We start from the raw sequence: 26,969 nt of genomic DNA on the forward strand, positions 1-26,969 counted from the left end.
TGATATTTTTTTGCCTCTCTTCTTTTTTTAAGTGAGGAGAAGGTTGGGGTTTGTTTTAATTTTTAATGATTTTATGTGCACTGATGTTTTTCCAGTAAACTAGAGAGAGTTACAGGCAGAGCTGTTTTGTGACTGCTGAGACTTGAACCTGGGTCCTCTAGAAGAGCAACCAGTTCTCTTAACTATTGAATCAGGGCCAGTTTTGATTTTTGGTTTCTTCATTGTGTAGACCAGCGTGACTAGCCTTGAACTCTACCCACCTCTTCTGGAATTAAAAACATGGGCCACTATGCCTGGCTTAGAAGGAACTTTATATTAACATAATCATATAATAGTCCTTTTGTGACCAGTTTCTTCTATTCAACATAATGACTTTAAGGTTGAACATTGTAAACTTAAGATTAAAAAAAAAAATCCTCTAGGCCTTTACCTTTCTTTAATTTAATTTGAGACAGGGTCTCACTCTGTAGCCTTGGGTAGTCTAGAAATCACTATGTAGACCAGGCTGTCCTTGAACTCATAGCCTCTGCTTCCTGCAGTCCCCCAACATTGGCCTGCCTTAGAAGCTTGTAGCCTCTCCAGTCTCCTCTTTTACCTTGCCTTTCACATTTGCCATAATCTCACCATGTAAACCAAAGAATCCCCGTCACCTACTGCTTTTCTCAAGGGGATGGATAGACTCAAATCATGGGGTTGGCAATATGTTGACTGTCCCAGCGTCTTAACCCTGAACTTGTCACCAATGCCCAAGGCTATGTTGTAAAGCCACTCATTTCTGAGTACTCAAGAATGGTGGTGTGGAAATGACTCAGTTATCTGTAAGAATGTAAGAGTGAGGTGACCTAACCCAAGCAATTGAGATGCTCAATTGTGAGTGAATCTGATATGAGTGAGTAGTTTGATAGTGTATTTATATGATGAATATTTTCCTATTGATTACATTTTTGTTGTGTGACAGTAACTGACAAATGATTTATGGTAAGTGGAAATGGTTATTTGGGCCTAATATTTGACCAATCCCTCTATGGTCATTAGTATGGTAGTTTGTAAATGTACAGAAAGTACATGATTTTTTAAATAAATTTTTCTAGGGCTATGATAGCCAACTAACTTAGGCAGTTACTGTTCTGTTGTTTTTAAGAATTCTTAAAATTATGCATATGTGTTTATATGTCTGTAAGTGTGTTAGTTGCTATAAGAGTCCAGAAGGGGGCACCAGAGTTAGAAGATCTAGAATTAGAGGTGGCTGTGCTCTGCTAGAACTTAACTCTGAGGTCCTCTGAAAGAGCACCAAACACTCTTAACCACCATCTCTCCAGTCCTCTATTGTATTTTGGGTTGGTTGGCTAGTGTTTTGTTTTAAGACAGTCTCACTGTGTAGTTCTGGCTGGTGTGAAAGTTATTAAATAGACCAGCTACCTTTGTCTTCCAGTGCTGGGATTAAAGATGTAGGGCACAGTGCTCCGCATTGTGGCTCATCCTGCACTGTTCCCTACTCATACAAACTTTTAAATGAGAACAGGGTAAATAGCACCACCTGTATTTAGACCAATGTTTCTATAGGCAGTGTGAGGAGGGGGCCACAGCCTTGCTGTTAACCCTGGTTGGTCTTGGGTTATAAGGGGTTTTTTGTTTTTGGTTTTTTGCAGCCCCTCGGTGATCTAACTACAGATGATTTTTTTAAGGTTTTATTTATTTATTATGTATATAACATTCTGCCTCCATGTATATCTGCACATCAGAAGAGGGCACCACATGTCATTACGGATGGTCGTGAGCCACCATGTGGTTGATGGGAATCAAACTCAGGACCTCGGGAAGAGCAGCCAGTGCTCTTAACCTCTGAGCCATCTCTCTAGCCCCTACAGATGACTTTTAATTCTCCAACATGGGTCTAAGTATCAGTCACTTGGCTTTATATTTGTTCAATTAAAGAAAGTAATAATGATTTCCAGCATCTGATGAAAACCTGTCTTTCTTGGTCTCACTTTGAGGATGTACATCAGAGCTGGCAAGATGGTGAAGTGGGTAAAGGCCTCCTGGCCAAATCGAATGGCCTGAGTTAGAGTCCCAGAAACACGTAGCGTGGGAGGAGAAAACTAACTCACAAGCTGTCCACTCACTGCCACACATGTACACCACATGCATACATACACATACATATACACACATACACACACACACACACACACACACACACACACACACACACACACACACACAAGTGCATGCACACAGACAGAACATATTCTAAAATTTTAAATAAAAAATAGAGTATTGGAGCTAGAAAGATGGCTCAGTAGTTAACAGCACTGATTGCCCTTCTAGAGGACCTGGGTTCAATTCACAGCACACACACGGCAGCTCACAACTGTCTATAATTTCAAGATCTGACACCCTCATACATGCAAGCAAAACACCAATGCATATAAAATAAAAATAAATTTAAAAAATAGAATATCTATCTGCAATTGTTAATATTCCTAAAACTTGATGATTTTGAGTATGAATGATTAACCTTGCATGTTAGCTGTGAGATTGCTTTAAAAAATACATGTATTTGTATTCACATAAAATTCTCATATCTGTTTAGCCTACCTACTTTTGAGTTTGAGTGTTTGTATTTTATTTCCTTTCAGTTCTGATTCACTGAAGTCAGGTCTGACTTGTTAAAGTTTGTTTCATTAGAATTTGTTATTAAGACAGTGGCTAACACAGCCTTTTAACCTCTGGGATCACAGGTGTGTATGTTACTCAGGAAGAGTACATTTTTTGTGCCTAATTTTCGACAATTTGGGGTTTTGTTTTTTGTTGTTGTTGTTGTTTGTTTATTTAATTTGTTTTTGCTAGGGCTAAACTCAAGGTTTCCCCACATAACTAGGCAAGCAAGTCTAGGACTATGCCCCTAGTCCTCTATATTGGTCTTTAAATTTTCGGTATTGCTGTGGATACTGTGTTGTATTCTCCAAACAGATGTATTATTTCTTCACTTACAACATTGGCTATTTGGCCTGCTGTGGTAACACATACTTATAATCTCAGTACTCCCGAATTGGATATAGGAAATCCAGGAGTTCTTCAGCTGCATTGTTGGTTCAAGGCTTGCCTGATCTACATGAGATACTGCTGTCTTTCTATGAATGAATACAGCTACTCCATCCAGTTCAGATCCCCTAACTAGGTTATGACATAATTACATGCATCGTCCATCTGTGATCTTACTCTCCTAACAGTATTACTTTGTGGTGAAATGCCTCTTCCACCAAATGCTGCCACATAAGGTGTATTCAAAGGGACATATAACTGGCAAGGGTTTTTCAAATTTGCATCCTTCATGCCTGGCATACTGATAAAAGTGTGTGTCTGTGTGTCTCTGTGTGTATATGTGTGTCTGTGGCTAGGCACACACAAGCTAAGCATGTGGAGATCAGAAGACATCAGATCAGATGATGATCCCTGCCTTAACCTTGTTTTGAGACAGGATTTCTTTGTTGGTTCTCTGCTGCTCACATTAAGCTTGATTTCAAGGCCCTTGAGCTCCTGGGGATTCTCTAGTTCCCACTCAAATATTCAGCTTTCATGTGGATTCTTAGAATTCAAACTCAGGTTCTCATATTTACATGGCGAGTGCTTTTAAACCCCATGGAGCCATCTCCTCAAACCTGTTTTGTTTTGTTAAGATGTCGTCTCCCTCTGTTGAGTGCCAGCATACTACTCTCTGTACAGTGATCTTTCTGCCTCTGCCTCTGCCTCTATCTCAGAGTGCCAGGGTTGCAGTATGTGCCAACATCCTACCATCAAGTTGTGTATGTATTTTTATTAGTGAGTTAGTGTATTTTTTAAAGATTTATGTGTACGCAGTGTTCTGTCTGCAGGCCAGAAGAGGGCACCAGATCTCATTACAGATGGTTGTGAGCCACCATGTGGTTGCTGGGAATTGAGCTCAGGACTTTTGGAAGAGCAGGCAGTGCTCTAACCTCTAAGCCATCTCACCAGCCCCGAGAAGTGATACTTTAAGGATAAAGGTTATTCTAAATTATCACTTGCTGCTTAGATTTCTGTTATGTACTGGGCGTGGTAGTGCATGCCTTTAATCCCAGCACTTGGTAGAGAGACCATCAGTGATTTCAAGGACATCCTGTTGTACAGCCCTAATTCCAGGACTGTTTGTTACACAGGAAAACCCTGTCTTGGAAAACAAAAAACAGGGGCTAACTCAGCCTTTAAACCTGTGCGGTTATAAGTATGTGTATGCTACCTTGCCCAGCTCAGGAAGAGTATGTTTTTGTGCAGGAAGGCACCATGACATCTCAAATGTTAGTATTAACTGCAATCTCAAAAACAAAACAAAACGGTACAGGGGCTGAAGAGATGGCTCAGCGGTTAAGAGTACCTGCTGCTCTTCCAAGGGACCCAGGTGTGAATCTAAGCATCCACAGATACTCGCAGCTTGCAACCATCTCTAACTCATTATTCCAGGGGATCAGATACCCTCTATTGGCCTTTGTGGGCACCAGGCATGCAAGCCTTGCACAGACAGACATACATGCAAACAAACAGCCCATGGAGAAATAATATCTCTTTAGAGAATACAATCCAATACCCATAGCAATATGTAAAATTTAAAGATCGGTATAGAGGACTAGGGGCATAGCTTCCTTGCCTAGTACGTAGGGAAACCCCAGGTTTATCCCTAGCAAAGCCTCCCCCAACTAAAAAACAGATGAACAAGTAACACCAAACTAAAGTTTTAGCAAATTAAGGCACAAAAACAGCTAGTTAACAACACATTTAAAATTTTGTTCTCTTAAAGTTATTCTCACCCAGGTATGATGGTGCGCACCTTTAATCCCAGCACTCAAGAGGCAGAGGCAGGAGGTTCTCTGAGTTCCATGACAGCCTAGACTACATAGAGAGACCTGTTTCAAACAAACAAAAAAATAAAATATAAGTATTCTATTAGTAGTTGTCATTTATTATTAAGAAATATATAACCATATATGTTAATATTTTTGTGGTCTTTATGCAGGGACTGAACTTACCTTCAATTACAACCTAGAATGTCTTGGGAATGGAAAAACTGTCTGCAAATGTGGAGCCCCGAACTGCAGTGGCTTCTTGGGTGTAAGGCCAAAGGTATCACTTTCCAAACTTTTATATTAGCAACAATGGTACAGTGCTAGGGATGAGTCTTCATTTTAAGAAGCTATTCTTTGAAATAATGGAGTTTTTACTGAGCATTGTCCTGATCTAGTTGATGTTGGTATAGGGTTTTGAGCAATTTTGACTTAATAGTACTTTTCTAGCCAAAAAAAAATATTTTTTTGCAGCTAAATAAAAACTATGAAGTACCGGGTAGTGGTGGCTCACGCCTTTAATCCCAGCACTTATGAGGCTGAGGCTAAGGCAGTTAGATCTCTGTGAGTTTGAGACCAACCTGGTCTACAGAGTGAGTTCCAGGACAGCCAGAACACAGAGAAACCCTGTCTTGAAAAGCCAAAAACAAAAAACAAACAAACCATGAATGATTAAAGGCGTGCACCACCAACACCCAGCTGTTTATGTGCATTTAACTGAGTTACAGTGCTGTAATTGTTCAGGAGATTTGTCTTTTATGTTATGTGTATGGGTGTTTTCCTGTATAGATGTCTGCATCACATGCATATTGTACCCAGAGAGGCCACCAAGGGCATTGGAGCCCCCAGAACTGGAATTAGAGTTTGTGAATCTCCTTATGGACATTTGGAACCAAACCCACATCCTCTCGAAGACTAGCCAGTGCCTCCAACCCCTTTTCTTACTTAAAAGAGAATCTTGCTATCATGTCCAGAACAGCCTTGAACTTGAGTCTGTCCTGTCTCTGCTCCATTACGTACTGGGATTATAGGTGTGCAACCCCATCCCTGGCTGCTGTTTTTCACTGAAGGTTGTTTGTTTTGTTTTTTGTTTGTTTGTTCATTTGTTTTTCTCTTTATTTAATCTGTGTGTATGTGTACATACATACACACATGGATGAGTGCTATAGGATGGTCAGAGGACAACCTATAGGAGTCATGTGAGCACAGATTTGGAGACCAGTGCCTTTACCTGTTTAGCCATCTCTCAGGCCTCTGGTGGTTTTCCTTTCATTTAGTGAGGTTTTTTTTATTTGTTTGTTTGTTTGGTTTTTTTTTTATTTTGTTTTTATTTTGAGATATGATCTCACTATGTAGTTCTAGCTGTCTTGGAACTTACTATGTAGACCAGGCTGGCCTCAAACTCACAAAGATCCACCTGCCTCTGCCTCCCAAATGATCGGATTAAGGTGCTCATTACTAATGACCTGAATTCAGTCTCCAAAGACCTAAAGGTGGAAGTAGGGAATTGAGTCTTTCTAGTTCTCTGACCTTCACACGCGCACACACACCATTGTACATGTGTGTGTGCCCATACACAGACACATATGTGCACACAATAACTGTGAGTCAGAGGCAGGTGATTTCTCTCTGTCTCTCTCCTCTCCCTCCCTCCCCACCCCCACCCCCTCTTGGTTGAATTAAACAAGCTTTACTTTCTGTCATACAGGCTGTCTCCCTAAAGCAGATTCTCCCAAACATAGAAGAAATGTTTTGTTTTGTTTTATAACCCCAAAACTTCAAGGCTAGGGGATTTCTAACGGTTTTTGGTTATGTGGGAATTTGGCCGATTGAACCATCTTATCAGGGTGGTGAATGAAAAGGGAGGGAGGAAGGAAGGAAGGAAGGAAGGAAGGAAGGAAGGAAGGAAGGAAGGAAGGAAGGAAGGAAGGAAGGAAGGAAGGAAAGAGGATACATGACTGCTTCTAGGAATGGTGTAGGGGAAAGTATCATAAACAGGAGAGCATTGCCCGAGGCAGGGTCATCTGGGAGAGTCCAGAGTGAACATGACCCTGAGCCATATGGGGAGAGGGAGGAGAGGGGAGCCAGCAGCAGGGCAGAAGCTCAAAGACAGCATACCAAACGCCAGGTAGCCAAAATGGTTACATCTAAATCATATAGGGACAGGCAGCTGGGGAGGCGGGAAGCAGGTGGATCTCTTTTAGTTTGAGACCAGCCTGGTCAACATAGCAAATACTAGGATAGAGAAGGCTACATAAAAAGAGAGCCCTGCTCAAAAACAAAACAAAATTCTTTTTAATCAAAGAAGCACTAAAATACATAAGAGATGGGCCTGTGTTACAAGGACAGAGCCAAATGAGAAGAGTTCTCAAAGGTCAAAGCTTGACAATTTGGAAAACACAGAAAGTATGATACATACATTTTAAATTTTATTCCATTTTATGTGTATGTGCGTTTTGTTTGCATGTATGTCTGTGCAAGGTTTGTATGTCTGGTGCCCACAGAGACCAGTAGAGGAGGAAGAGCAGCAGGTGCTCTTAATTGCTGAGCCATCTCCTCTGTCTGCCCCTGTACTGTTTTGTTTCATTTTTGAGATTGCAGGTAATATTGGGCATCTGAGATGTCATGGTGCTTTCCTGCATTTTATCTTTTATGTTGGCAACACTCTCTTGAATATTGTCTTTTTCCAGAAAAAAACTGAGGTTGAAAAGAGAGTTAATCTAGTTAAGATTACATACCTGAGTTGTTGAGAGGACATTGACTGACCGATATCTGACCTCCAGAATCAGCCCATTGTCACGGAAGAAAAGTCAAGAAAATTCAAGAAGAAGCAACATGGGAAACGCAGGAGCCAGGGTGAAGTCACAAAGGAAAGAGAGGATGAGTGTTTCAGCTGTGGGGATGCTGGTCAGCTCGTCTCCTGCAAGAAGCCGGGCTGCCCGAAAGTTTACCACGCCGACTGTCTCAATCTGACCAAGCGACCCGCAGGTTGGTGCCAGCGTCCATTCAGAGCACTCCTTGTTTTCTGTCAGTTTCCAGGATCTGATGCCATTTGCTTCAGTCTGAAAGAGAATGCTGATTGTGAGCATATGCCAACCCAGAGGGACCTGGTCCATGTGCTTATATTGAGAATAAAGTAATCACAAAGGCATACAATGCTAGATCATTGGGAAGAAAATAGAAACTCGTTTTCATTTGCATTCAATTATTTACAGCAATTCATAAAGATTTGTTTTCTGTCCATATGTGCATGTGGAAAAAGCAAATGACTATTGACGGGTTACTTGTTGCAGATAGTTGAAAGAGCTGCACTGAAAGACAAGTGTTTTGACCCCAAGGCCACCAAATCACATTTCCTTTCCAGGGGCATAGTAGACACTTTAGTCAATGAAAAATAGGTTTACAGCCCTTTACCCACAGTTTCTCTCAACCCCACAAGAGTCTACTTTTTCTTTGGGGATGAGATAGTTGTATCAGTTTACACATGAGAAAGCTGCTCAGGTAGATGAGGAAGCCAGGAATTTGTGTTGGGAAAAGTTGGGTCTTAGGATTCTAGCCATTTGGACAGGCTAACTATTGAGAAGTACAAACAGCAGATGCATATCTATTTTAAAGATCCTTTTGATTAACATATAACACATCCCTACTGATATGTTAAGGAATACGTACCACTAATTCCTGCTTCTAAAATATACAGAAAGTGGATAACTTTAGGGTAGAAATCAGTGGAGTTTGTTTCTGAGCTGATTTTCTTTGTATAGTCCAGAACAGAGTCCAGTAGAATAAGGTACCAGGAAGTAGAAATAGGGGATTTTTTTCACAATCACTTTGATGGCACAGGATGTGACTGGCATGCTTGTGTTCCATCAGTGAGTTCTAGCCTAATGCATTTGGAAAAGGGAACGCTTATCTGCTTCATGGGGAAGCAGATACAATCTTAAGTTAGTTTTAGTTCTTCCCCATTTCTACATGGACAATCCAGATAAAGTCTGTGCTGGTTTCAAGACTTAAAATTCAGCAAAGGTGAGTCAGCTTCCCTTATTATTTTTGCAACTGTGTATGCTTATTCTATTTCTGCTGAAAACGAAACAACCAAGACTGTTAAAAAGCTGGAATGTTCTCTTTGAGTGGGTATTTAAAAGCTGGCTAAATCTGGGCATGGTGCTATACCTACAAATGTAAGTTAAGGCAACCCTGGGCTACATAGTGAGACCCTGTTTCAAATAACACAAAACAAACTAATAGGACAAAGTGAGTTTGTGAACAATGTAGAGGCAGTAGTAATTGTTTCATCTAAGAGAGACACTTTGGGGTTGTTTGGTTGGTTTCCTATTGTAGGCCCTTGCTAGAAATAGTCTCTTGCTTATGCTTAGTTGATACTTAGTTACTCAACCTTGATTCTTTGCTGTTATTTTATATATTGTTTTGTGCAGAAGAGGAAGCTGAAATTCTGGGGAAGGAGTAATGGCAGGTGAGTTGCACAAACTCTGAAGAATGTGGCAGTTTGAAGGAGGCTTTGCAGCCACTCCTGTGGACCAGTCTCAGAGCTGTGGTCATCTCACATGCATCTATTTTCCCTAAGCTTTTGTTCACTCTTGTTTTCAGGGAAATGGGAGTGTCCTTGGCACCAGTGTGACGTCTGTGGGAAGGAAGCAGCCTCCTTTTGTGAGATGTGCCCCAGCTCCTTTTGCAAGCAGCATCGAGAAGGGATGCTTTTCATTTCCAAGCTCGATGGGCGTTTGTCTTGTACTGAGCATGACCCCTGTGGGCCCAACCCTCTGGAGCCAGGGGAGATCCGTGAGTATGTGCCTCCCCCAGTGCCACTGTCTCCAAGCCCCAGCACCCAACTGACAGAGCAGTCATCAGGGATGGCTACTCAGGGGCCCAAGACGTCTGATCAGCCACCTACTAATGCCACTCAGAGGCTGCCAGTCTCCAAGAAAGCCCTGACAGGGACTTGTCAGAGGCCAATGCTACCTGAAAGACCTGAGAGAACTGAGTCTAGTTCCCCCCTTTCAGATAGGGTCAGAGACCTTGCTGGATCAGGGACCAAATCCCAGTCCTTGGTATCCAGCCAGAGGCCACAGGACAGGCCACCTACTAAAGAAGGACCAAGACCTCAGCCATCCGACAAATCCTCTCCAATGACCAAGCCAAGCTCCTTACCCTCAGTCAGGTCCCTGCCACTGGAAAGACCTCTGGGAATGATTGACCCAAGGCTGGATAAATCCATAGGTGCTGCCAGCCCAAAGTCCCAGTCAGTGGAGAAAACCCCAGCCCCCACTGGCGTGAGACTTTCACCACCAGACAGACTGCTGACCACCAGCAGTCCCAAGTCCCAGGTTTCTGACAGGCCCCCAGACAAATCCCATGCCTCTTTGACCCAGAGACTTCCCCCTCCTGAGAAAGTACTATCTGCTGTGGTCCAGTCTCTGGTAGCTAAAGAAAAAGCACTCAGGCCTGTGGACCAGAACACTCAGTCAAAGCACAGAGCCTCTCTAGTGATGGACCTGGCTCCTCGCCAGAAGGAGCGGGCTGCGTCTCCTCATGACATCACACCACAGGCTGATGAGAAGACGCCCGTACTGGAATCAAGCCCATGGCCATCCAGCAAAGGTCTGGGGCATATGCCACGGGCTGTGGAGAAAAGCAGTGTGTCAGATTCCCTCCTGCCAGCCGGGAAAGCAGCAGCTCCTTCAGAACACCCTTGGCAAGCTGTTAAATCACTCACCCAGGCCAGACTTCTTTCTCCACCTTCTGCCAAGGCTTTTTTATATGAATCAGCAACTCAAGCCTCAGGAAGAGCTCCTGTGGGAGCTGAGCAGACCCCAGGACCTCCCAACTCAGCACCAGGCCTGATTAAACAGGTGAAGCAGCTATCTAGAGGACTTACTGCCAAGAGTGGGCAGTCCTTCAGGTCTCTTGGGAAGATCCCAGCTTCTCTTCCCAATGAAGAGAAGAAGTTGACAACCACAGAACAGAGTCCCTGGGGCCTTGGGAAAGCCTCACCAGGGGCAGGGCTTTGGCCCATAGTGGCTGGACAAACACTAGCCCAGGCTTGCTGGTCTGCTGGGGGCACACAGACATTGGCACAAACTTGCTGGTCCCTTGGAAGAGGGCAAGACCCCAAACCAGAGCAAAATACAGTTCAAGCTCTTAACCAGGCTCCTTCTAGTCGCAAATGCGCAGAGTCAGAAAAGAAATAATACAGTAAATACCACATAACCAGGCAAGCTGACCCCAGGGTACCGTTTTGGGGAGGTAAATCTTCCTTTTTCCTTCTTGAAAAACAGACATATTCCCAACACTTCCACTGTTCTTCTTTCCTTATACCCCCCAACACTCAGAACTCTAGTGACATTAGCCCATGGGGACTTGTGGTTTGTGTGAACCATGTATGGAAATTCGTCGGGCCCCAGTCAAGGAGACAGACAGACTTGAGTCTCTTTGCCCTAACTTTTACATATGGTCAACTTAAAATAAAAAGTCCACTCTGGAATCAAGCATGGAATTCAATTCCACTGGTCAAGTTGGAAAGTATAGGGGTTCTCAAGGCTGTTTCCCTGGCCCTGCAGTCCCGCCCCATTGAGAACACCTGATAAACCTTTAGGAGGCTCTGATGTTCATTCAAATCACTGCAGTTTCCTGAGTATTGATGTGTGCTAAAGTCAGGAGGCTAGTCGTTTGTGTAAGACAGAATTATATAAGGCCTGGTCCCAATGAGCCCAACTTCCCTGCTTGGGTTCCCAGGAGATTTCAAGGACCTCTGACCAGAGAACAACAGAAAGCACTGCTAGGCCATGAATTTCCAGGTTCGTTCTCTAGTGGGTGTGGGTGTGCGCACATGTGTGGCCCAGAATGTGTCTGTATTGAACATAAGTTTCTTTTTGGAACATGCATGCATGTATGTGCATGCGTGTGCCTGCAAAGGTCTTCTCTATGAATGGAAGGGCGCTACATCAAGGCCAAGGTGAGCTATTGGCTGGAGCAGCTGCTGCAATCTCGGTGTATTGCAGTCTGAACATTTGTCCTTGGAGGAGTGTCTGGTTAGAGGGAGCTGGTCTCTGAGAATGTAGTATCCCAGAAGTGGACAAGGGCAATTAATTGGCAAGCTTACCTGTATTTTCTACCAATAATCCTTTTACCAGAACCTACCCCGTCTGCATTTCCTCAAACACTCAGGTGCTTTCAGATTTCAGTCTTGGGCAGTGGACATAGGGAATTTCTGGCAAGCTCCTAGCAAGACACACCACCTTCAAGAATCGTATCAGATCACGGTGGGAATTTTCTCATGGTCTCATGCCCTCCTACCTGAAGGGAGGGCTCCCTCTCCACCCCTGTGAATGGCTATGCTTTCTGTTAGAGAGCATGTGCCTGGTATCTTAACTTATGCAAGCCAGAGCCCTTCCCCAAGACTGGAGAAATGTGTTTGGAGCAATGTCCAATCTAAGAGATGACTCCTCATAACTGCTGATTATCTGTTACTGCTGCCCTGAGCTGGGACCCAAGGGCTGGGAATCTGTTGGTGCTACCCCGCCCTACCGTTTCCCCAGCTCATCAACTGCCAACAGGAAGTGCTGTTTGGCTAGTTCTATCAAACCCACCTGCCCTTTGTCCTCAGACCATGTGTTTGTTACCTGTCTGCTTTGCCAACTTAGTATCTTTAGCCAACAAATGGCATTTCCTGGCCAAAATATCTGGCCTTTTTGTCTCAGTTACAGCTTTTACACCCTCAACAGGATTCTGTTTTGCCCTAGTTTCCTTCTCCCTAAGTTCCTGTTGAGGTTAGCTCTCATCACTTCTCCAGAGGAAAGAACAGTGGTGGTTACAGAAGCATTTGTGCTTTATATAAAAATTAAGAGTAAAGAGTAGTATCTGCTTTTATTTTCCCCAAGTATGTTTCTGGGGGGGAGACCTCAGAATCTCCTCTCTGAGTTACCTGCCTAGTTCTCCCCTTTCATCCTTTCATCCCCAGGGCATCTGTGTTCAAAAGGAAGAGAAAACATAAAGCATCTTATTTTCTTTTAAAAAAAAATTTTAAACCATGAAGAAAATATTTTTAAAGAAATTCACCCAGGACATTAAAGTTCACTATATTACGTATTTATCATGTGTGAGAATATAAGTATATAACTGCAGCTAGTAGGCCCCTTCCCTGATTTCTTAGGTTGTGTGAGTAGGTTTGCTTGGTGCCAGTCCTGTGCCCTTTGCTCTCCTGTCATCTGTAGTTGTGATCAGAAAAAGATATCTGAACTGCACTGTCAAGAGTCTCCTTTCACTATGTTGTGTGTTTGATACCGTAGCTCTGAAATAAACTGTGAATTGGGGGTGGGTGGGGGGGTGCAGGCTATGTAAAAATTTTAAATGGAGAAGTTTGGTCTTGACATCGCTTCTCTAAAATAGGTTTCAGTGGGTAATTGGCTTTGACAGCTGTCTAGAAATGTCTCACAGGGCAGAGGGAGGGATGGAGGTTAGGATTGGCCAAGTGTGTTTTGTTTTCATATTTCCATGCACCACCATTCTTTGGAGCCTTCCTTCCAGACCTGCCGGGGAAACATTTTCTGAGCTGTGTACTTGTGGGCTGGAGGGTTCGGAGCATGGGCGAGGAGGCCTTCTAATGACAGGCACATCCTGTCCAGTGCCACTGTGTTGTTGAATGGATACTAGACATTTGAGCAGAGACCGAAGACAACAGCATGAGAGTTGTGTTAAAACTGCCAGTGGTTGCTGTCCTTTAGTATCATGAGTGCTTGGGGAGGGGTGTGACTTGAGTGTGACAGGGGAAGAGGGTGACCTTGCAGTTCTTCTGGACTGCTTTTGAATCCTGTAATATCCCTTTCTCTAGGGTGTAAATTGGCAGCAGAGAAAATCTTATTAGAAACTTCTAACCATTGAACAGGTGGTATTTTGGCATTGGCATTTGGTTGGGTGCTTGAAATTTGGATGGCCAGAGAATCTGCCTGTGAGACAGCACCCAGAAAGTACTTTCCAGGGACAAACCAAAGGCAGAAATGCTCCTAGGTAGTAACTAAAACTTCTCTTTTTTAATTAGGTCAGAATATAAGGGGATTGGAGCCTACCCATTTTAATAAAAGACGGCCATCATTCACACACACACACACACACACACACACCACACACACACACACACACACACACACACACACCCCAAAAAAGTATTTTTAGATGTCTGCTTCCCTAAAATTTCTCAGTTTGAAATTATTTATGTCACTGTGTCAATTTTTTTTTAAAACCAATCCTGCACCTTTGGTATTCATATCCTCTAACCCACACTACAGTCCGGGCTTGAAGTGCAGTAGTGAGCTTTCGTGGCTCTGCACTGTTGGTTACTAAAGTGGTACTTGCAGGTTGTAGTCAGTGTAGTCAGAACTGACAGGGAGGATGTCTAGGTTGTCCATGCTGGGCAATCAGGAGAGCGAGCATTCAGTTAGATGGGTCTTGGCCCCGGCTCCAAAAAAATTGTTTTCTAAGACTTGCCGGGATATTGTCATCCTCTTGGGGATGTTGTCATTGGATGAAAAGAGGCCCAATGTCCTCACTTCCTAGTTCAGAGGACAGGAGCAGCAGCAGGAAATTCCTGTTAAATATCCCAAGTCATTTAGACCTAGGTAGCTACGGCAGGAGCTATGACCACTTTGCTCTCCGCTGAACTCCCTAGGTCCGTGCAGAAGTTCTAGTGTAATTGAAATACAAATAATTGCTTTGTACACAAAACAATGTAATGATGGTGCTAATCTCATGGTATAAATAAGCACTGCCAAGGGTTGAGGGCGTGGTGACATGAGACACGCGGGTTCCCATTTGGGAAGATAATTTATATAGGTTCCTTTCAGCTCTGTGAGAGAGAGACAGGCGGTAGGCAGAGAGCGCGTTGCTGATGTCTGCCGACCCAACCCTGGAGTGTTGAGTACAGTCCAGAGGTGGAAGAGATGATCCCATATCCAGTGATGGCCACTGAGTTTCTCAGGGCTAGGGTCACCTTGTCCCATCCTGCCTAGGACAGGTTAGAAGAGAGCTGTGGGTGTGGGGTGTCCTTTACCTTCTGCTTCTCTACCTCCTCCCCTCTCGTGGCAGCATCTCAGTTGCATATGAACAAGGTCGGTGTTTCTTAAGACAGTTGGAAGAGCTTATTTAGACAACTACAACCTCAAAAGAGATGTTTCCTTACAACAGAAGCAAAGCATACTAAACTCTTTTGTGGTACTTCCCCTAGGGCAGCCTTCCTGTGACTATGAGGGGCTCCAGGAGTAGCTCCTGGAACCTAGCACAGCTCTGACAGAGGCAGGCCAGACACAGGGAGCTGAGTAGAAGCCAAGGGTGCTGGTGTTTTCCAGGATGGCAGGAGGTGGTCTCCAGGTTGTGGTGTTGCCGCCTTACGTGTGTAGGTGAGTGTGGAAGTTGGGTGAGTGCAGCCCCTAGGAGCTCGTGGAAAAGCAGCTTCTTAGGTCTTGGCGAAGAAAGCTGACTACAAAGCTCTATTTTTTAAATGGGAAAAGTGTTCAGCCAAGGTCCATCACTGTTCTCTCACCTCCCAACAGACTGTCAGCTGGAAGTGAACCTCCTAGTGAAAAAGAGGGGAGCCCTGCACTAGGAGTCCCCATAAACATGTACTGTAATTCTTTGTATATAGAAAAAATTACTGTAAAGTAAAGTTTAACTTTACTCTTATGGCCCTTGCCCTGTGTTTTTATTGTCTCTGGGGAGATGTAGCTTAGACAGAGGACTGACCGTTTTGGGATAAGAGCAGGAGCCAACCTGAGCCCTTGAAGTACTTGAAGGTTGGCATGGTTTCCTCCCAGGTGCTGCCTAAGCATCCTTCCTTCCTATTGGGAATGTCTGGTGTTAGTTTCAGTTTCCTTCGCAAGAACCCTCTACCATACAAGAGGTTCTTATATGTCTTTTTCAAGATAGGAATAATGTGCAGACCAGGCTGGCCTCAAACTCAGAGATCTGCCTGCTTCTGCTTCCTGGGGGCTGGGGTTAAAGGCAAGTTCTGCCACCACCACCCTCAGGTTTTTGAGAGATTATTTTAAAGGGAAATGAAACCAATGCATTGGGTTGTTTTTGAGACAAAGTCTCACTATGCAATCCAGGTTAACCTCAAGCTAGTCTTCCTCCTGCCTCAGCTGCCTGGTTGCTTAGATGACAGAAACACACTATCCCTGGTGCCAAAATGCCCTCTGGGCAGGAATGGGACCAGGTTGGTAATTCTGAAATCTTCAAAGGCAAGTTCTTTGATGCCTAAATAGGACAGCGGCAGCGACAACAGGGCCCCTACCTCGCGCCACACCCTAACACTAACACCTGGAAAGGGCTGTAGTACACTTCTTCCTGTTTAAACAGGAAGTATTCGCCCATTTTACATTGACATCTAGCTTTTCAGGATATTTCTGATCCTGAACAAATTAGCACTTGTTTCAGGTTTCTTTCTCGTATTTATTTAATTAGGGTTTTGGGGTGGGAGTAGGGATTTCACTATATAGCTGTGGTGGCCTGGAACTCAATAGAGTCACCTGCCTCTGCCTCCTGAGTACTGGGATTAAAGGCGAGCGCCACCATCACCACCCAGTTTCAAATCCCTTTTCTACATTAGACGCTATCTCGGATCCATACGGCACTGACTTGCAGAACTATGGACTGCCTCTTGTTAAATACACTACAAGGCGTCCCAGGGAGGCTGGGGGCTGACTCATAGAGCCACAGGTCTAGACATGACACGAGAAGTAGAGCTGGCCAAACCACCTTGTCTTGAGATTGGTGATGGCCAAGCCTTTTCATCTGTGGCACAACTTAGTAGGTGTTTTCCTTGCTCTCATGAGCTTTGTACTCCTCCATCCCAGTTTCTAAGCCTGTCTTCATCCCCACAGAACAAAGTGACTGGTATCATTCAGTGGTAAAGCTTCTGCCTGTGTTAGAAGCCCTGAGGGTTTGCTCTCCATGCACATACACATACAAACGCACATGGATGTGGGGATGTAAGAGCCCATTGCTCCTCCATGATCGCAGTGACAGTTACTTGGTTTCCAAATGGTCAGTCTTAGAGGAAGTGAGGCCAGGCAGGTGGCCCCAGGAACAACCGGGTGTTTTGACACCCAGTGCACACAGCAGGGAAGGGGCTGTGAGTCACAGTGCATCAATTTTATTTACAGTTCAGAAGCTACTTAAATAACCTGTGACAAGTTCTGTCCAGGATAGAAGCCTGGGATTCAAATCTGCCCTTAACCCTCTTCATGCCCACAGTCTGCCCAGTACTGCCTCCGTTCCATGGGCCAGCACAGGCAGGTGCCACCTCTGCTGTCATGGGCACCTGGAGTAGCTCAGACACTTGACCATGCCAGCCCAGACAAGAATTGGGTCCAGCCCCTCTGGGGAATTCATTTAATTCTCCCAGGCCAGATGAGTTGTGACTCAGTGATGACAACAGCTGTAGAAGTAAGGGTTTGCCTTCTGGCTCAGATCCACACCTTTGTCCTCTGTCAAAGAGAGAGGTGGCTGCTCAGCGCCATCATGGCAGGTGAACAGGTAAGTCCCAACAGGGCTAGAGACCATGAGCCTAGAGGCAATCTTAAAGGGTAGGAAGTACACACCTGTCATCACCTGGAAAGCAGCCACACTGACGTAATCCTCTGCCACTTTCTGGAAGAGCTCGTCTGGCAAGCAAAGCATCAGTGAGGTCCTGGTGCCAAGAGCTCCGGGAACCCCCGAGAGTGACCCAGCCCTCTGAACTTTTTTCCTCCAGTGTCCTGCCTGCTCCTGCTGACAGACCTCAAGACAACACTCACCCACACTCTGGCCTGTCTTGCTGGATGTTTCAAAGAGCTGGGCTTTGATATCTGCAAAGAGAAGTGACTAAGTCTTCATACCTGAAGCTCAGACCTAAAGCTACCAGTTCAGGGTCCTGGATCCCATAGGGTCAAGAAGGGCAGAGAGCAGCCAAGGCTGTCAGTCTTCTGTCCTTGTGATGGCTCAAGCAGGTATCACCCACCCCCTGCCCCCCACCCTCAAAAGACTTTATAACAGCTACTATCTGCATAGTCTTGGACATCATGGAAGTCTACACGACGGCGCCGCCTGTCTTCCTCCAGCAGGTCGCTCTTAGTGCCACACAGGTAGATCTGACAGCCCTGTAGCAGAAGACAAGGCTGAGATGATCTGCACAGGCCAAGGGAGTCCCTGTCGCTGACCTGTAAGATCTGGCCACCTACCTCCTCTAAACTGCGCAGCTCCTTCACCCAGAACTTGGCTCTCTCAAAGCTGCTGCTGTCAGTGAGGTCTTGGTAGGGATCAGACGGGAGACACAACCAAGAATCAGTAGTTAACCTCGGATGCCGGCCTGTAACCCAAACCTTACTTGAACAGGCCAGAATCCAACCCCTTACCATAACAGACAATGGCAGCTTTCGCACCCCGGTAATAGATCCTGCTCATGGCTTCGTAGCGCTCAGATCCTGCTGTGTCCTGGCGGGTGAAAGGAGTTAATGAGCTCCTTCATAAGACTACGAACTAGGCCCGCGTCTTCCAGACCCCCGTTTTTTTTTAAGCTAATGGGTGTGGGGAAGGAAAAACGCCCTCTATGGGGCTCCAGTTGGCTAGTTTAAGGCAAGACATTACACCTGGGGATGCGTTTGCTCAAGACTGTATGCATCCCCGAGGGACTTACCCAAATACCCAGAGTCACCGTCCGGTCTCCGACGCACATCACCTTGGCCACGAAGGCAGCCCCGATGGTCTGCAACCAGGGGAGAGATAAGCGTCGAGCGGGGCCGGCCCCCTTCTTCCCGCGCCTGCTGCGGAGGGAGGGGTTGACTCACGTTCTGATAGGGGCCCACCAAGAAGCGGTCGTGCACGTATCGCTCCACCAGGCTCGTCTTGCCCACGTACTCCTTGCCCAGCATCACCACCTTCACGTCCACGCGCTGCCCGCTCATGCTCCCGGGGCCGCCTCGCCACGGCGGGGTCCGCGCGGCCCCGGCCGAGCCCGAGCCTCAGACCCCAACCCCAAGGGCCTCGGCCCGGGCGCTCCGTCCCTCGCAGGCCCGCGGCGCGGGGACGCGGACAGCGCCCTCCGCCGCGTCGCCGGAGCCTGGGCCGCTCCCCCGCGCGATCGCCGCGGGCACCGAGGCTCCGCGCCGCCGGGGCTGCTGACTGAGACCCGGGTCCCCGGCGCTGACTGCGACCCGAACCTCCGGCACTGGACGGCAGGAGGCGGGACTTCTGGTCACGTGGCGCGGACGCCGGAAGTGGCCGATCCTGCCCGGCCGGCGCCGGAAGCGTCGCGCAGTCCTATAGTCCCCCCATGGCGGCGGCAGGGACCTGGGCGCGGCGCGGCGGTGACTGAGCTGCGAGCCTGGCGGGCGTGCGCCGAGCCTCGTGCCCCCCACCCCCGGGCTCGTCACCCTGATGCTGCGCGGGTGCTGAGCCCGCCCGGGTCGGGACGATGGTGAAGTATTTCCTGGGCCAGAGCGTGCTCCGGAGCTCCTGGGACCAAGTGTTCGCTGCCTTCTGGCAACGGTACCCGAACCCCTACAGGTACGCGGCGGGGCCGGGCGAGCATCGCCTGTCCGCGTGTGGACGTGGGCGCCGCGGCCGGCCCAGAGTGTCGGCAGGGAAGGCGGCGGCGCGGTGAGAACGCAGAGTGCCCACTGCGGCCGCCACCGGCCTGCCAGGCCCTCGGAGGCCGCTGTCCGGGCCGGAACCGCGGCGGGCGGGCAGGGTGGAGAAAGGCCGGCGCCGGCCTGCTCGCCTGCCCGCGGCGCTCTCAGGTGGTCCAAGCCCTGAGCCTGGACAGCCTCACAACTAGGTCAGGGGAGGGGAGGGGAGGAGGGAGGGAGGATGTGGAATTTGCCCGGGGATAGGTTCAGTGTGCTCTCAGTAAGATTGCGGGAAGCCATGACCCGGAGGCTCCAAATGCGAACCTGTGGATCACAGCTGATCACGAGCAGACCTCTGAGAATCCTCCTCATTGCCACGCCCGCAGCAAACATGTCTTAACCGAAGACATCGTGCACCGCGAGGTGACTCCTGACCAGAAGCTTCTGTCCCGGAGACTCCTGACCAAGACCAACAGGATGCCACGTTGGGCAGAGCGACTGTTTCCTGCCAACGTCGCCCACTCGGTGTACATCCTGGAGGACTCGATTGTGGACCCACAGAAGCAAACCATGACCACCTTCACCTGGAACATCAACCACGCCCGGCTGATGGTGAGGCCTCCTTCGGTCCCTCAAAATGGTTGCCCCTCAGATCACAGGCAAAGGCCGGGCATTGGTGGCGCAGGCCTTTAGTCCCAGCACTCGGGAGGCAAAGGCAGGTGGATTTCTGTGAGTTGCAGGCCAGCCCGGTCTACAGACTGAGTTCCAGGACAGCCTCAAAAAAAAAAAAAAATGCTGATGATCAAATTCTGTAGAGTTAGGCCTCAGGTTGCCCCATTTCGGGTGGTCGGCCTCTCTGGGCCTGCCCACTGGCTCTCAGATGACGGGGGAACACCTCTTTGCAGAACTTGTTTCAAGTGCTGTGCACAAAACACTTGGTGTCTGACATACATACAAATAGGGTAGGCTTTCAGGAATGACACTGGGAGGGCAAGGGGCGCTGTGACTTTATAGACAGCCAACCAGCGCAGTGCTGTGTTTGTGATGACCATCTTTGTGTTCTTCAGGAAGTTGCCCCTCATCTTGATAATGAAAGCTGTGATTATTATCAGATGTGTGTGTCTGTGCGTGCGTGCGTGCGTGTGTGTGTGAGAGCTCAGAGGGGACAGTGCAAAAGGCAAACTGGAAACACTGCATGTCTAGATCCCTGGGCGCCAAGCAAAGCCCAGGATCAGGCTGGAATTCGGGCTGATCCCAAGGGACTACATTCTACTTTTAAAGGGTCAGCAAGGAGGCTGAAGAGGCAGAATGGCTTCTCTTTGAGCCTGGGATATATAAAGAATTTTCTTTTTATTGCTTTCCCCTTGTGAGTGAGGCAAGGACTCACCCAGTGTTGAGGGCAGGGATGCAGTGCTGGCTTCAGCAGCACAGGAGAGCCAGGGTGGAGTCTGTGAGTGAGCAAAGCAAAAGATAATCCTACAGGGAGGCCGTCTATGTGATTTCCTGTGCAGGTGGTGGAGGAACGATGTGTTTACTGTGTGAACTCTGACAACAGCGGCTGGACCGAAATCCGTCGGGAAGCCTGGGTCTCCTCTAGCTTATTTGGCGTCTCTAGAGCTGTCCAGGTAAGAGGTTTGGGGGCTGGGCCCCGCTGGACTCTGGGTCATTGAACATTTCTCCCATGCTTCTGTCTCTCCTGCCAGGAATTTGGTCTTGCCCGGTTCAAAAGCAATGTGACCAAGACAATGAAGGGCTTTGAGTACATCTTGGCCAAGCTACAAGGTGAGAGCTCTGGACACTGCTTGGGGGACTAAGGGACCCTCACTAGCAGTGGCTAGGATAATTCTACCTCAACTTGACCAATCACTGCCCTGATCAGAGCCTGAGGCACTTGCTTGTGTGCGCCTGGAAGGGTGGGAGGGTCAGGAAACAGGACAAACTCCATTCCTCACAAGCCTGGCCCGTAAATAGTGACTGCCATGTTTGAACAGGGATTGAGTGGGTCTTCTAGGCATCTCCTGAAGCCAGCCTCCTGTCGTTTGCCACAGGTGAAGCCCCTTCCAAAACACTTGTTGAGACAGCCAAAGAGGCCAAAGAAAAGGCAAAGGAGACAGCGCTGGCAGCTACAGAGAAGGCCAAGGACCTGGCCAACAAGGCCGCCACCAAGCAGCAACAGCAGCAGCTTGTGTAGCTCCCTCCTCCCTTCCCATTGTACTTGATTATTAAAAATCCACCTCCAGCCCTCTCTGCTGTCTGGTGGTGGTGGGTCAGGGTCCGCATCTGCAGTACGCCTGCTCAGTGGCTACTGAGCCCAGACTCCTTTTACCCCATTGGGCAGAAAGGTGCAGTGACTTGCCCAGGGTCACAGGCAGTGCGCAGGTGAAGAGGCGATACATGATAGACTGTACGCTCCTCGAGGGCAGGGCTCTTGTTTTATTCTCTGATGTGTCCCGAGTACCCTGAACAATATTCAGCACATAACAGGCACTCAATAAACACTTGATTTGATTGGCCCCAGTTCTGGAGTCAGATAGCTTTGGTTTGGATCTGGACCTCAGGCAAGTCATCACTCTGCCTGGCACCACAAACAGAGCAGCCTCCACACTGCACCAGATGTACACTGCCTGACACATGACCGTGTGTGGCAGCTACTGATCGGACTTCCTCTTGGCCAGCTGTGGCTGGGACTTCCTCCTTCTCATCAGGCAAAACCATGGACAGGAACTTACGAAAGAGGATTTTAATGAAAATACTGTGCGGTATGTGTGGGGCAGAGGCCTGGGGCTTTTTGCCCAGGAACAAGCGGCCTATAGGCTCCTGTCCCCATGGGGGGCAGCAAAGCAGAGCCAAGGGCTACATAAAATGCCCCCCCTAGGGGAATGGGGAGGGTAGCCCAGGCTCAAGCTGTGCAGCTGAGCCCACAGAGTCCTGTTTCCACACAAGGATCTTTCGTAGTCTCCTCCCAGTCTCCAACAAGTGGCTCTAAGCAGACCTTGGGACTTGTGTGGGGCTCCTGCCTAGTAGGCTCAGTCCAAAGAGAAAAGGATGCTATGGGCAGTGAGTGTCATAGCCAGGTACTGGTGCTGTGTGAGTAGCCAAGCCCCTGGCTAGTGCTGAGTCTCGGAAGCAGTTCAGTCTCAGTCCCAAACACCAGGCTCTCCACATCCACCTCTACATCCTCTGCAGAGAGAGAGAGAGAGAGAGAGAGAGAGAGAGAGAGAGAGAGAGGAGCTGCCCATCAGGAGCCCCGCCCACCCGCCTGCCCACAACCCAGCCCTTACCCCTTTGCTCCACTCACCTTGGTCTGAGTCTGAGCGCTCAGAGGACAGAACAGAAGAGTCCAGGCTGTCAGCTCGGGGTCGGTCCCGCTCTCCAGCTCCGGGCAGCCCCTGGAGCTGCTCCAATTGCTGCTGCAGGCTTTGCTGTTCACTGCGAAGCTTCTCCTTGAGCCGCTGGGCCTGCTGCTCCTGCTCCTCCAGCTTCTGCAGAATCCCCGGGGGCAGGGACTAGGGTCAGCTGCCCAGGGCCTGACCTTTCTGTGGCCACCGGGGCCTTTGTCTATGCCAGACAGGCAACCACATAAACCAACCCAAGGTGGTTTCATATCCTCCGGGAGGCCATCACCTCCTGCCCTTCTGTATACAAAGATCTGTCTAGATGGCTGTGGATGGCAGGGTACCCCAATCTCAAATGCCCCTAGAGCCTAGTCACATATTAGGGTGGAATATAATGCCAGTACAAACTGGGAAACAGGTGGAGAGGCTGCAGCATCCTGACAGTCAGAACTGGCTGAAGGATATGGCCACGCCTAAGTTGTAGACCATTGCTGAACATGGTCAAAAGACCAGCACTGTCCACTTGCTCCATTAATTAAAAAGGTGGAGCCACATTCTTCATGTCAAGTGTTCTTTGAAGTGCAGCCAACTAATTTAAATTGTTGTACTAGAGCCTGGAGGCTACTAGTTCACTGGAGAAGCAGCGCGGTGAGGTGCTTGCGCAGCACAGGCGAGGCCCTGGGTTTGATTCTCCTCCCATCCAAATAATAACTTTGTTTTTGTTTTTTAAGACAAGAAGAGGAGAATAAGGCAGAATACTCAAGACAAGGTGCAGAAGATTGCGTGTCCTTCACTTAGACTAAGATGTGGGGCTGGGCTACCACCAAGGTAGAAGGACCCTGGGAAGCTTAAAGAGGCCAGCTTTGTCTGTGGTTGGTAGGGAGAGAACCCTAAGAAAGCTGTCGTGGGGCTGTGTGGAGCCCAAGAAAGCCAGGCCTGCATTAGGGAGAGGCTTGAAGTAGGTGCTGAGGCTGGCTGTGTGCTGTCAGGGTTTCCAGCTGGGGATGGACCTTGGAGATAGACCTACATGCAGTGTAGAAAGCAGCCTGGCAGGCGCCAAGCCAGAAGGAATGCTGCCCGCGTCTTGCCATTTGCCATCCACCACCTCTAAGTAACACATTTCATCTACCTGAAAATGAGGTCAAAGGAGAAACAAGAGCCTATGTGACAACCAGAACAATGACGGTGACAGCATGCACCTATGGGATGGTGCAAATATGCCCTACAGCCACGATGTATTTGCTGACGGCACAGACTGCCGTGGCCATTGACTAGAGCCTGACAGAGGAGCTTAATAAATGTCTGCTGATAAGGTAGACAGGCGTTATCCTCTTGGTGCTGAGTCTGCCTCACCTGCTGTGCCTCCAGTCTGGCCGTATCTGTTTCCTCTCATCAAATGGGCCCAGAAGGCAGGGAAAATCCTCTTGTTTAGAAGGCAGCTTCTAAAATGCCCTCATAGCTGGCACAGTCTAGGCCTTGGCATCTGCAATACCCACTCCTGTCCACCAGGGGGCCTGCAATCCCACCCAGGCAGTGGCAAAGCCAGGTCTGACGAGCTAGTGGTTCACCTCTGCCCTTTTCATGACACCAGCAGAACCCAAACCCAGTAAGCCCTGAAGGCCGGGAGGAGGGGGCAGGTACCAGCCCTCTACAGTCCACCGAATCACATGGCTAACAAGACTATTTTCAACAGGCACGTACTCTGCGGAACTAAACGGTCTCGCTGCTAGGACCTAAGTAATACCATAACAAAAGGGACCTTTACAAGCACCCCGGTTGTCACACAGGATGAGGGCAGGCCCTCCACACCACACCACCCCTCACGGTCTAATAAGCGCACTGGGGACACGGCACCCTACCTGGATGTGCACCCTGGCGCGGCGCAGCAAGCTCAGTGTGGTATATCGGGGACAGTCAACGCCCAGGGGCATCTGCTGCCTCAGCTGCTCCAGGCACCGCTTCAGCTGGGCCCTCCTGCAAGGAAAGGGGTCTCTGGAGGGCAGTGCCAGCCCACCTCACCAGCCAGAGGGACGGCAAGACAGGAAAGGTCTGAGAGACATCGTCCTTGGGACCTGGTACCACCAAGCCAGGTAGGAACTCACCTGCGTTTCTCCAGTTCGTTGTGTGCGGACCTGCCAATGCCAGAAAGAGGTGCGGTGAGGGGCGGGGCGGCTGTCACGGTCCCAGGCCACTGGGTGGCTCAGAACTCACTACAGATATCTGTGCCAAGTAAGCCTTTTGTAAGGGCCTGGGTTCATCCAGGGCAACAATCAAAGGCACATACACCAAAGATACAGGACACTTGCCCAGGTAGTTGTGGGGTCTCCCCTGACAGCCAGGCCAGACGGTTCCTGGACAGATGTGGCACTGGATCCAGAAACAAGTCTGCCAGAGGGGTCAGCAGAGGGGAAACATTTAAAAGAAACTGCGCATGCAAAGGGTGAGAAAAGCAGAAGCCTGTATGGGAGAGAGGTCAGGAGTGTGAGTGGACCGGGGACTCAGAGCTGTCTCGTTACAGTTCCTGGCACATCAAAGGTGCGCTAGGAGTCTGTGAGCAGGTGCGCCCGCACGAACACACACACACACACACACACACACACACACACAGACACACACAGACATACATACACACAAACATACACACACACACACACACACACATACATACACAGACACACACACACAGACACACACAGACATACATACACAGACACACACATACACACATACATAAACATACACACACATACACACATACATACATACATATACACACACACACATACACACACACTCACAGACACACACATACATACACACATACATACACACACACACACACACACATACACACACATACACACATACATACATATACACACACACACACACACACATACATACACAGACACACACAGACACACACACACATACACACACATACACACATACATACATATACACACACACACACACACATACATACACAGACACACACAGACACACACACACATACATACACACATTGAGAGAGGGCATTTGCAGTAGCATACCTGGACCAGAAAGGCAAACGAGGAAGGAAGCGGGAAGGGGTTGGGTGGGCCGGCTGAGGACTCGCGCCCCTCCCCTCCGCTCCCCTCCCCTCCCCACACTGCCCCATCCCTGCTCACCGCCCACTGTTGAGCGCGCCCGGAGCTTGCAGGGGCCGCTTCCTCCTCCTGTAGACAGCCCCGGGGCCGTGGTGCGGACACAAGGATGCATAGCCGTGCTCCGCCTCTGCCGGAGAGAGGACCCAGCCGTCAGCCGGAGCCCCTGGCACGGCGTGATGCAGGACCCTCCCGGTCACTCGGAGCCCCGGCGCCCCCGCGCCCTGCGGCCGGCTCTGTCCGAGTGGGGACCGAGTGCACCGCGCGGGGCCGTGCTCACCTCTCTCGCGCCGCTCCAGGAACTCCGCCGCCTGCAGCAGGACCTGGATGTTGCTGGCCACGGGCTCCATGTCGGCGACCGCCGGGGGCGAGCGGGCCGGGGATGAGCGGGCCGGGGATGCGAGCCCTGGCACCGCTGGACCACTTTTGTTTCAATGTAACTGACGCGGTGCCACAAACACAGGGCCCGCCCCGCCCGGCCGCCCGGCCCCGCCCCGCCCCCGCCCCTGGAACCGCGGCCGCCCCGCCGCCCACCCCGCCCCCCGTGCCGCCTCCTCCCGCCCAGTCTATGCGGGTCCGAGGCTCCCTGGCTGGTGACAGACGCTCGGCCGGGGGACAGCGCGGACACGGGGCGCTGCGAGCCGCTCACACTCCGCCGCCCGCAGCCGCGCGGCCGGGGTCGCACGTGCGCGCGGCGCGCCACATCCTCGGGGCGGGTCGCGAGCCACCGAGACAGGGTTGGCTGGCGCGCGGCCCCGCCCTCTCCCGCCGGGGGCCCCGGTCGGGCGGGAAAAGCCGCAGGTTTCAAATTTGAAAAGCCAGACGGCGAGGGCGGGGGCGAGCGAGCGAGCGGAGAGGGTGGTGGTGCGCAGGCGCCGGCGGAGGGGCGGGAGGGGCGGAGGGGAGCGGTGCGGTCCAGAGCGGTGCGGTCCATCCATGGAGGGGCGCTGGAGGGGGAGCAGTGCGGTCCATCCCGGGAGGGGCGCGGGAGGGGGAGCGGTGCGGTCCATCCATGGAGGG

At 49.2% G+C, this 26,969-nt stretch overlaps 4 protein-coding genes across 16 annotated transcripts in view; 2 read left to right on the forward strand and 2 right to left on the reverse strand.

The window, feature by feature from the left end:
- The window catches only part of Nsd1 (nuclear receptor binding SET domain protein 1), a 108,999-nt gene extending 93,454 nt beyond the window's left edge, over positions 1-15,545 (forward strand). For 7 of the 9 annotated variants that reach the window (XM_027409806.2, XM_035442990.1, XM_027409805.2 and 4 more), the window contains 3 exons: positions 5,030-5,136; positions 7,640-7,844; positions 9,462-15,545. In XM_027409806.2, the coding sequence (XP_027265607.1) occupies positions 5,030-5,136; positions 7,640-7,844; positions 9,462-11,062 (1,913 nt within the window). In that variant the 3' untranslated portion in view covers positions 11,063-15,545. Of the gene's footprint in view, positions 1-5,029; positions 5,137-7,639; positions 7,845-9,289; positions 9,328-9,461 lie in introns of those variants that run through there. The other 2 variants (XM_027409813.2, XR_004769426.1) reach the window with 2 other exon arrangements.
- On the reverse strand, positions 7,129-19,089 carry Rab24 (RAB24, member RAS oncogene family). Of its 2 annotated transcripts, none has more exons than XM_027409820.2 (8): positions 18,689-19,089; positions 18,538-18,606; positions 18,257-18,335; positions 18,083-18,150; positions 17,902-18,001; positions 17,660-17,710; positions 17,465-17,527; positions 7,129-7,918 (listed from the first exon to the last, which is right to left on the reverse strand). In XM_027409820.2, exons 1-8 carry the CDS (start codon positions 18,803-18,805, stop codon positions 7,914-7,916), a joined length of 552 nt encoding a protein of 183 aa, XP_027265621.1. In that variant the 5' UTR covers positions 18,806-19,089; the 3' UTR covers positions 7,129-7,913. The 2 variants fall into 2 exon arrangements, with proteins under 2 accessions (XP_027265621.1, XP_027265620.1); XM_027409819.2 differs by lacking the exon at positions 7,129-7,918 and adding an exon at positions 16,995-17,350 and having other exon boundaries at positions 18,689-19,087.
- Positions 19,090-19,172: 83 nt separating this feature from the next.
- Positions 19,173-21,985, forward strand: Prelid1 (PRELI domain containing 1). The gene is made up of 5 exons (XM_027409818.2): positions 19,173-19,406; positions 19,855-20,080; positions 20,980-21,093; positions 21,172-21,250; positions 21,517-21,985. Exons 1-5 carry the CDS (start codon positions 19,315-19,317, stop codon positions 21,657-21,659), a joined length of 654 nt encoding a protein of 217 aa, XP_027265619.1. The 5' UTR covers positions 19,173-19,314; the 3' UTR covers positions 21,660-21,985.
- A 208-nt stretch (positions 21,986-22,193) lies between these two features.
- Positions 22,194-26,443, reverse strand: Mxd3 (MAX dimerization protein 3). Of its 4 annotated transcripts, XM_027409814.1 has the most exons (7): positions 26,230-26,440; positions 25,974-26,079; positions 24,906-24,935; positions 24,663-24,777; positions 23,831-23,932; positions 22,767-22,950; positions 22,194-22,648 (listed from the first exon to the last, which is right to left on the reverse strand). In XM_027409814.1, the coding sequence occupies exons 1-7, from the start codon at positions 26,297-26,299 to the stop codon at positions 22,533-22,535; spliced, it is 723 nt and encodes a 240-aa protein (XP_027265615.1). In that variant the 5' UTR covers positions 26,300-26,440; the 3' UTR covers positions 22,194-22,532. The 4 variants fall into 4 exon arrangements, with proteins under 4 accessions (XP_027265615.1, XP_027265616.1, XP_027265617.1 ...); XM_027409815.2 differs by lacking the exon at positions 24,906-24,935 and having other exon boundaries at positions 26,230-26,443; XM_027409816.2 differs by lacking the exon at positions 23,831-23,932 and having other exon boundaries at positions 26,230-26,436.
- Positions 26,444-26,969: the final 526 nt, after the last annotated feature.

Source organism: Cricetulus griseus, chromosome 3 (assembly GCF_003668045.3).
Source record: "Cricetulus griseus strain 17A/GY chromosome 3, alternate assembly CriGri-PICRH-1.0, whole genome shotgun sequence".
NCBI classification, from domain to species: Eukaryota; Metazoa; Chordata; class Mammalia; order Rodentia; family Cricetidae; genus Cricetulus; species Cricetulus griseus.

What these genes read in the sequence shown, in the direction of transcription:
- Rab24 (XM_027409819.2), bottom strand. Translation starts at nt 18,805, where the DNA reads ATGAGCGGGCAGCGCGTGGACGTGAAGGTGGTGATGCTGGGCAAGGAG. An exon ending in AGCTGCCATTGTCTGTTATG is followed by an intron (nt 18,151 to 18,256) that starts GTAAGGGGTTGG and finishes ATCCCTACCAAG; the next exon opens with ACCTCACTGACAGCAGCAGC. An exon ending in CAAGACAGGCCAGAGTGTGG is followed by an intron (nt 17,528 to 17,659) that starts GTGAGTGTTGTC and finishes TTTGCTTGCCAG; the next exon opens with ACGAGCTCTTCCAGAAAGTG.
- Prelid1 (XM_027409818.2), top strand. Translation starts at nt 19,315, where the DNA reads ATGGTGAAGTATTTCCTGGGCCAGAGCGTGCTCCGGAGCTCCTGGGAC. An exon ending in GCGTCTCTAGAGCTGTCCAG is followed by an intron (nt 21,094 to 21,171) that starts GTAAGAGGTTTG and finishes CTCTCCTGCCAG; the next exon opens with GAATTTGGTCTTGCCCGGTT. An exon ending in CATCTTGGCCAAGCTACAAG is followed by an intron (nt 21,251 to 21,516) that starts GTGAGAGCTCTG and finishes CGTTTGCCACAG; the next exon opens with GTGAAGCCCCTTCCAAAACA.
- Mxd3 (XM_027409814.1), bottom strand. Translation starts at nt 26,299, where the DNA reads ATGGAGCCCGTGGCCAGCAACATCCAGGTCCTGCTGCAGGCGGCGGAG. An exon ending in AACGAACTGGAGAAACGCAG is followed by an intron (nt 24,778 to 24,905) that starts GTGAGTTCCTAC and finishes CTTTCCTTGCAG; the next exon opens with GAGGGCCCAGCTGAAGCGGT. An exon ending in GGCTGCTTTCTACACTGCAT is followed by an intron (nt 22,951 to 23,830) that starts GTAGGTCTATCT and finishes GGGATTCTGCAG; the next exon opens with AAGCTGGAGGAGCAGGAGCA.